Below are 8,906 nucleotides of genomic sequence, written 5' to 3'. Positions count from 1 at the left end.
TTTCCCACATCGCTTTTTTTGTTCATTTTTGGACAATGTGGAGGTCATTGTAAATAAAATCTGTTTCTGGAAAGAAAAGAGTGGGTCACCGAACGTGCAAGATCGTTAAATCCAGGCAAAGCTATAGCAATGTCGATCTGTCCTATCATGATCATTAGGCTTATTTAGCAAGAGAACGGGAACGTCACTTGACGACGGCGCGCGCAGTACAATACCCAAATACGGTCAGATGACGACTGCAGGGCGCGCTGAATAACCTGGATTCTGTTCTAATTTGACCATATTTGGGTATTTGTACTGCGCGCGTCGTCGTCAAGTGACGTTCCCGTTCTCTTGCTAAATCAGCCCTGGTCATTTTATTACTTAGTGCACGCTCTCATGCATGACGTGGTGTTAACAAATTGACGTCAGTTTTTTACGCGTTTATCCTATTAATGATAAATTGCGTCACAACATTGTCAAAGTGGCTGTGCAACCACAAGCCGCAGGCGAGTGGTTCCGCAGTAAACTTTGACAATGTTATGACGAAATTTATCATCAATAAGAGGACAGACGCATAAGAAACTGGCGTCAATTTGTTTTTTACAATAACAAGACCCCAAAATGGCCAAATGTCGGGATAAATGTAGGGGAAAAGACGCCGTAAACTTGCCGTAAACAAAGATAAGTGAATTTTATTCAAAATGACGCGAACATTGTCAATAGCTTTTCTCGCTTTTTGATTGGCTCCTTAAAAAAGTCCATAAAATATCATCGGTTAAAAAGTTGACAGTTTGACAGCTGAAAGTTGAACTTGCAAGCTCGCATAAATTAACATTTTATCCGCCTGTACTCTTATTGATGATAAACATGAGCCATCAGCGCGCGGGAAATTAGACAGTTATTGTAAAATGTGAATTTGCTTGCGCAGTAAGGGCCGGATACGCAGAAACAATTAGCGCGAACGTCCTTAATACAGAACTACTGCAAGCGTCCAGAGCGCTGCCTTAGTCTCACTTCCAGGCGCTCGCTGTGCTAAATTACTTTTGCACGTGTTCCAAATGTGTATGAAAAAAACACCGAGTCGTTAGGCATCCTACCTTTGTTTCACACACTTTTCACCATTACATGCATGTTTCCTCTTTTTAGGGGTTAATTACTAGAGGAGGAGCTGTTTTATCAAGGGTTGGCGCTTAATTGAATCTTCAAGTTTACCAGGTTCATGCTTTCGTGAAGTCAACGATGAAAACGAAGAAAACGATGCCCTTTGGACACGTTGCGTGCCTATGTTTGCTTGTGAACTTGTTTTTGATAGTCGCATTATGACATTTCTATTCTTAGCGAACTTGAACCAGCAGAGCGTGGCCATTACTGATATGAAGCGAATAACGACCTAGAAACATTTTATAACTCCTCTCTGGAGAAAAAAAACATTGATATTTCGATTGAATTTTCACTCCAGCAGATGTTACTAGATATGGAAGTAGAACTGAAATGGCGAAAGTTTCTTAAGACTTTTCCGCGTTTGTTCATTCATCGTTTACATATTCTTCGCTTGGTTGATTCTTGAAAATATTTGCGAGGAGACAATTTACAGCTTGTCCGAAAACGCTTTTCTCGCCAGATTCCCAGTCGCGTGACTTGATCTCAAAATGATCCACAAAGCCGTGATCTTTACAGAACTGATCCAGCGCTACCTCACTCTCAAATGTCTTTCCAGGCCCAATCCACCGTAGTGGTTCCTTACCTACGTTGTCTGTGACAAGAACACATGGAATTGATGGGCAAAACTCCTTTACCTTCTCTCTCCATCTCACCGCTTCATCCAGCGAAGATGGGCGACGCGTACCCCAGAAAACTAACGCGCCATGACTGTTTCTGAAGTATACCTTAATGAAGTTTCCAAAGCGTTCCTGCTCGGCAACTTCCCAGAGTTGCAGCTTGATCGACAATGGCTTCTCGGTGTCGCTTCTTCGCCATCTAATTGTTTTTAAATAAAAATTCGCGCCGATTAATGGCGAGCGATACGTCTGCACTGGAGGCCACACTTGAAGATAATCGTCGATAAACACCCCTTTGGTCCCTACCCCGGCAGTATAGCCACCTACACATACTATTTTCAGGAGCACTTCTCCCAAAGCATCGCTTTCGATCGTTGGTTTCTCCGGCGGGATGTTAGTTTTAAACGTTTGCATCTCCACTTCTCTTCCAAGAGTATTTAAACATGTGTCATTAGCCTCTTCTGGCAACACATAGTTTGAAGCCATAGTGGAGAGGGATCCTTGACAAATACGTAAACAGATACGCAGAGCGAGAGAAGGTCCGTATTTCCGGTTTTTTCAGCTGTGTTTACGACGATCTTTGTGACCTCTTAGCATCTATTTGCTCCCTTCTTTGTACTTAGTCAGTACCATTACAAACATAAACAGGGATTAAAGGTTAGAATGCAGAGGCACCTTTCTTTTTAGGCAAGTTTCCCTTGCTATCCCTTGTTTGTGCTATTATATAATAAATCGACTCATGTAGCCTCATGTGCCACTTGGCACGAAGTGGACAGGTAACAACTTGATACCGCATTTTGATTGGTTCTTAATTATGGTCTATTGGAGGACAGACGCATAGATGACGTCATTAACATTCTTTTTTCAGTGTTTCTTTATTATATAAAACAAGTGATTCCAAGTTGCCGTCCGTCTGTTCAGTAATAGATCACAGAAGACGTGAAAATGTGGTAAGAACATCAGAGACACTCGCCCGTAAACGGCTTGTGTGAGTCACTTTTGTTCTTACCATATTTTGACGTCATCTGCGATCTGATACTGAACAGACGTACGGCAACATGGAATCTATTTGCTAAATAGACTGTAGGCGAGGTTCCCAATGCAGCTGTTGGAGGGAAGGAGGAGTGGGGGAGGGTTGATACGAGAATCCAAAGTAGGTTTCCTGCTCCGGATAAATTGCAAACAAAAAAGAAAAAAAAGAAAGAAAAAAACAAGAATGATTGAAAGATGGAACAAATCAAATCAATTCAAGTAATTTAATTACTTTCTCATTGGATATGCTTTGGAATCCACTGAACTAAGCGTTGTACCATGAGGAGCATAAATTAATTACTAGTCACGGTGTACAACACACTCAAACATAAGTGAAAGCTATTACCTTACAAACCAGTACTGGTCGCTTGACACTAATCGAAAGCCCATACTTTGTTGTGGTTCAATTTGAGGCGATATTTGGGCCTTTAAAAGTTAAAAAAAAAAAAAAAAGAAAAAAAGAAAAAAAGAAAAAAAAAAAAAACAGCTGAGAGGAGATGGGAAGTCTGACATCTCCAAAGGATGTACAATTATGGAATTGTTCAAGCTGGTCATGGTATGAAGTAAGAAATCATACTTAGTTATGCAATGATTCGGCGGGCATTTACCAAGTCTTAACCGTTACAAATATTTACCTTGAACCTACAAATGTATGTTAACCAAAATAATTCCCAGGGCCCCTAACTCGGCAGGCAAATACTGATTATAATGCCTTAAATGATTAAATTACTACAGGCTATCCTCAAAAAGTCTGTTGCAGTGATTTTCTTCTCTTTTCTTTATCTTGTAAGTGTCTTGAAAGAAGAGCAAATCTCATTTCACAGCCTAATTTTTTTTTTTTTTGCCCAAATCCCAGCCCCAGTTGTTCATTTGGGATTTCCAGTACCAGTGACTCAAATTTTATTTTTCCCAGTGAAAAAGAAAAGGCAAATCCCAATTTTCATTTTACTCCTTCCGGCCTTCTTACAATCAACAGTAAATGAGGGAGAAATTACGTAAGGTTTATATATAAGAAAATTAATGTTGCAAACCTTCACGAAACAAATTTGTAATCTCGCGAGTCACTGATGACATCCATTGCATGCATCGCTGTCACAAACATACTACCTGATTACATTCGCTCCCGCGTCATCGAAAATTATCTTTAGAAGACGGTTCACAGCTTGTCCAAAAACGCTTTTTTCACCAGATTCCCAGTCGCGTGACTTGATCTCAAAATGATCCACAAAGCCGTGATCTTTACAGAACTGATCCAGTGCTACCTCACTCTCAAATATTTTTCCAGGTCCAATCCATTGCAGCGGTTCCTGACCTGGCTTATTTACATTGTCTGTGATTAGAACGCATGGAATCGATGGCGAGTAATTTCTAACTTCCTGTCTCCATTTTGTAGCTCCCTCCAGCGAAGATAGCTGATGTGTTCCCCAGAAAACTAACACTCCGTGGCTGAATCTAAAGTAAAGCCTTGTCATGTCAGAAAACCGTTCCTGTTCGCCGATTTCCCAGAACTGTAGTCTTGTCAAGACAGGCTCCTCAGTTTCTCTTCTCTGCCATTTTATTGTCTTTAAATGAAAATCTACACCAATTACTGGACGCTTACACGACTTAACGTCAGGCTGAATTTGTCGATAATCATCAATAAAGACGCCTTTGGTTTGCACTCCATCAGTATAGTCTCCTACACAAACTATTTTCACCAGGCTATCATTCTCGCTTGTTTCTCCTTCCGGGGCGACGTTTGTTTTAAATGTCTTCATCTCTACCTCCCTTCCTAGAGTCCTTAAACATTTCTCATTGACTTTCTCTGGCAATTCATACTTTGTAGCCATCGAGGAAAGAATCTGTTGAAGATAATCAGCACACTAAAAGCAAGAAAAAAGATGTCAGCACTTCTAGCTACTTTTTCCGGTTTCAGTGTCATGTACTTGCAATCTGGGAAATCTCCCCGGCGTAGCGGAACAACTAGATGATTTTAACCTTGTTAGCCGTCGACTCAATTAACCGCCTGATAAATGAGTGCCGTCCAGGCTCTAGTCCTTTGATTGAAAAAGATAATTTTTGCAATCACAAAATGAACTCCATTTCGTTCAGCTTGAAGTTCACTTTCGATAGTTGTACTTGTTTCAGTGTGTGACCATATCGTACCGTGAGAGGGACAATTCTTTGAGGAAATGTTTTTGTTACGTAGGATGAACGAGTCACACATTCACCTAGGCAGTATATACGTAGAACTGTGCAGGCCTTGAAAAACAGTTACGCCTACGACGGCCTCTCGCGCCATCAGCTGCCGAAAAAGAGAATACTGGCCGAATTCATATTTTGAATACTCACAGGGGACCTGACCGAGGGTTATTTCTCAGTTGGCGTACCTTTAAAAGGTACGATGAACCTCCTCATCCTTTTTAAATGAGAGTCCCTCCCCCAGGGAGTCTGGCACTCTTAAGAAATTTCTTTTCAAAGTTTGGATGGTTGCACCCGTCTCTATTTAATATACAGGACTTCCATTGTGCAGGGAACTCCCGATGTGTCAGAGGGCAATCGGGTATTGAGAAGGACAACGTTACGTCAACTTAGGCTTAGATTTTATTTGGAAGTTATATATAATCATGACATATACATTACATACACAAGTTATTGTTATAAAACTTCAAATCAAGTCGACGGATTTTGAGTGTTAGAAAGTATAGAACAAACAGACGCGCGCTAGCAATCGTGTCCGCCATCTTGAAAAGACCACGGGAACGAGGGCGCTTCACTGATAGGTTCATCCGAGACCAGAAAGCTAGGAATCGTAAAGGAAACTTCTCTTGATTATGCTATCTGGTTAGTAATACTGATGGTACATTCTTAAAAAAATTTCCCGTTGTTACTATAATCTCTCGAGAGTGCGACTTGTAATTAACCCGAAGCCGAATTTACACGTGTTCAGCAACCGAATTGACGCATTTTTTAGGTTGGATTTGGTCTTGAAATGTTTCTGGGTTAGGACTAACATGGAGTAGGGAGATTATTACCCCCTCCCCCACCCCCCGACCCCGCATGAATATTTGGGGTACCTTCCTTGGGCTTTAAAGAGGGTGTCTCTGAAGGTCAAAAAGTCAGTCATGTAGCTTGTCGCTGTCACAATCACTTTACCCAACTACACAGGCTTCTTTATTTGAAAAAAACAAAAATTTCTGAAAATCTCGCCAAGAAGACAGCTCACAACTTGTCCAAAGACGCTTTTTTCACCAGATTCCCAGTCGCGTGACTTGATCTCAAAATGATCCACAAAGCCGTGATCTTTACAGAACTGATCCAGCGCTACCTCACTCTCAAATATCTTTCCAGGCCCAATCCACTGCAGCGGTTCCTGACCTGGCTTAGTTACATTGTCTGTGATTAGAACGCATGGAATCGATGCCAGGAACTGTCTAATGTTTTGCCTCCATTTTGTAGCTCCCTCCAGCGAAGATGGACTTCCTGCTTCCCAGAAGACTAACGCTCCAAACCTGAATCAAGAATAAAACGCGTTTGTGTTTAAATCTGTTTCAGCTATTTCCAAGATTTGCAGGTACAGCTTGATCGAGAATGACTTCTCAGTGTCTTTTCTCTGCCATCTCATCATTTTAAAATAACGACTCCTACCGGTTGTTGGAGTCAGAGACTCCGTTTGAGCCAGTGGACACTTAACTTGCAGATAATCTTCAACAAACACACCTTTTTTGTCTCTTCCGCCAGTGTAGTCCCCGACACAAAATAGTTTCACTAACGGCGGAACCACTGTCGTTCCATTGTCCCTCTGGCGTGAAGTTTGTTTTAATGATTTGTGACTGCTGTCTTTCGTTTTTGCCTCGGGGTCAACGTTTGTTTGAAATGTTTTCATCTCCACCTCCCTTCCTAGAGACTTTAAACGTTCCTCGCTGACTTCCTCAGGCAATTCATACTTTGCAGCCATCGAAGAACAAGAGTTTGAGGAAATATCTGGACGTGCTAAAAAAAAGAGCGAGAGCGACTATACGAATTTCCGGCTTCGTCAGGTATACTCGTTATCCTTTATCCAAACGAGAACAACTCTGATATTTACCTTGCTGGAGTAAGTTAATGGAATAATATAAAGGTTTGGATCTGGAATGTAGCAAATACTGCCTCTTCAGATTTTTGGCGAAGGTTGAATCTTTCGCAGATCGTAAGCTAGGAGCTTGATTTAGTTCAAGTGTCCAATAAAAAATTGTGGATCACTCTCGCCGCTGTCCTGTAGTCAACCCAGATTGACTCCACGGTTGTGACACAGTGGCGTGACATATTATAGCAGTCTGGTCAATAAACGGCGCATGCGGGTTCATGCAGGATACCAAAATAATTAATATGGCGTTGCATCCGCTTTCATAGGCGACGGAGCAGGGATGGGAAGGGGGGGGGGGGAGAGGGTTGTATGCCCCCCAAATGAAAATTTGGGGGCACGCCACGCCCCCGAACCCCCACATCACTTTTCGGTATAAAATTGTTTTGGCAAGATACAGCTGAAGATATTCAGTCTCGTGATCTTTTTGACAAATCGTGTTACCAGGATCGCGCTTGGGGAAATAATATGTTGCAGGGGTGTTTTTTTGGAACAGCTCCGGCCAGTGTTCAGAAGCCAAACTCTTAAGGTTGTATTTGACTTTTATAGCTGTGGCATCGGCGACTTCAGAGCATACATTTTCTGCCCTAAAAAAGAACTACGATGGTTGCCGCTGCTAAATCACCCTACAACACAGATTCTTTCCCCTCCCCAACCTCTAGCAGAACAGCTTAACCTCCCCGGAGTGACAAGGACTACATAACGTTTGGTTTGAATTTTATTTGGAAATTTCATAATTGATTAATTACATCAGTTTAATACGAGTTACAAATCAGATATTAATGAAACGCTTTCCTCATAGAGCTGTTTGGTCGAGTTTTAACTCTTACAAAAATGTCACGATACGGTAAATGATCGCAAATGTCACGTTATAGCACGCGATCGAAGATCGCAGCGTTAAATCCAAGTTTGCTCTTCTTTTTGTTCGGTCTGCAAAATCTCGTCAAGAAGGCATTTCACGGCTTGTCCAAAAACGCTTTTTTCACCAGATTCCCAGTCGCGTGACTTGATCTCGAAATGATCCACAAAGCCGTGATCTTTACAGAAATGATCCAGTGCTACCTCACTCTCAAATATCTTTCCAGGCCCAACCCAGGTGACTGACTTCAAGCACGAATCCGCGGCATTGTCCGTGATAAGTGCACACGGAATCGGAAGGGAAACCTCTTCCTTGATCTTCTTCCTCCACTGTACCGCTCCATGAAGCGACGAAGGATTATGAGGTCCCCAAAAGACCAAAGCTCCTTGGCTGTGTCTGAAGTACACTTTGGTCATGGCAGAAAATCGCTCCATCTCAGAAATTTCGCAGAGCTGTAGCACGATAGAATAGCTGCTTTTTAAGTGGCCCGGCCGTCGCCATTTCACTCTCTTCAAGTAGAAATCAATGCAGGTGAAAGAGCGACTTCTAAACGTAGGTTTCATTCCGAGATAATCTCTTATGAAGACCCCCTTTGTTCTAACTCCACCTGTGTAATCTCCAACGCAGATTATTTTCAGCGGGTTTCGATCAGTGGTCTCCTCCAAGGAGTCTTCCTGCGACAATGTACGAAAATTTGAATTAAATGTTTGTAGTACCAAAGTCGACGCTTGTTCGCTGGTTTCCTCCCCATCTGGTTCATCTGCAGCGGCCATTTCAGTTGCGCAATGTTTGCGTCGAGCTATTCACTGATTCCGTGCAGTTTTCAGCAGTCTAGGGATGGTTTGCTGTTAATAGCTGCTTCAAATGTTGTCATATGATGCCTTCCCACGTCAAATGGTTTCAGTTCTTTTTCTTTAAACGTTAGTATAAAACGTCACAAGGTGGTTTATATCTCGTTCCGAGGATCGGCTCAGAACCTGTCGTAAGCAAGGTTGGTGACCTTTTGAAGGACCGACATGGTATCCTTCACTGTAGCAGTGATGACAGCTAGGAGTGGGATCAGTCATTGTCAGTAGAGTTAGAGGTTTAGAAATTTGGAGTCGAGGAGTATGGAGTTTTATACGCTTCAGTAGTTCTTCCTTGAATATTCTTG

General features: G+C 42.1%; 4 protein-coding genes across 4 annotated transcripts; all 4 read right to left on the bottom strand.

The window, feature by feature from the left end:
• Positions 1-25: 25 nt before the first annotated feature.
• On the bottom strand, positions 26-2,894 carry LOC110053205 (ras-related protein Rab-32-like). The gene has a single exon (XM_020759412.2). The coding sequence runs from the start codon at positions 2,244-2,246 to the stop codon at positions 1,509-1,511; it is 738 nt and encodes a 245-aa protein (XP_020615071.1). The 5' UTR covers positions 2,247-2,894; the 3' UTR covers positions 26-1,508.
• A 108-nt stretch (positions 2,895-3,002) lies between these two features.
• LOC110053209 (ras-related protein Rab-38-like) lies at positions 3,003-5,113 on the bottom strand. Its single transcript, XM_089298619.1, has one exon. The coding sequence runs from the start codon at positions 4,619-4,621 to the stop codon at positions 3,896-3,898; it is 726 nt and encodes a 241-aa protein (XP_089154745.1). The 5' UTR covers positions 4,622-5,113; the 3' UTR covers positions 3,003-3,895.
• A 244-nt stretch (positions 5,114-5,357) lies between these two features.
• Positions 5,358-7,077, bottom strand: LOC149106137 (uncharacterized). Its single transcript, XM_089298618.1, has 2 exons — positions 6,492-7,077; positions 5,358-6,283 (listed from the first exon to the last, which is right to left on the bottom strand). The coding sequence occupies exons 1-2, from the start codon at positions 6,727-6,729 to the stop codon at positions 6,270-6,272; spliced, it is 252 nt and encodes an 83-aa protein (XP_089154744.1). The 5' UTR covers positions 6,730-7,077; the 3' UTR covers positions 5,358-6,269.
• Positions 7,078-7,599: 522 nt separating this feature from the next.
• Positions 7,600-8,783, bottom strand: LOC110053208 (ras-related protein Rab-38-like). Its single transcript, XM_020759414.2, has one exon. The coding sequence runs from the start codon at positions 8,524-8,526 to the stop codon at positions 7,792-7,794; it is 735 nt and encodes a 244-aa protein (XP_020615073.1). The 5' UTR covers positions 8,527-8,783; the 3' UTR covers positions 7,600-7,791.
• Positions 8,784-8,906: the final 123 nt, after the last annotated feature.

The sequence above is a fragment of the Orbicella faveolata genome, unplaced genomic scaffold (genome assembly GCF_042242905.1).
Source record: "Orbicella faveolata isolate gen_17 unplaced genomic scaffold, um_ofav_v1 contig_3, whole genome shotgun sequence".
Lineage (NCBI taxonomy): Eukaryota > Metazoa > Cnidaria > Anthozoa > Scleractinia > Merulinidae > Orbicella > Orbicella faveolata.
This window is presented reverse-complemented; position numbering and strand designations above follow the sequence as displayed.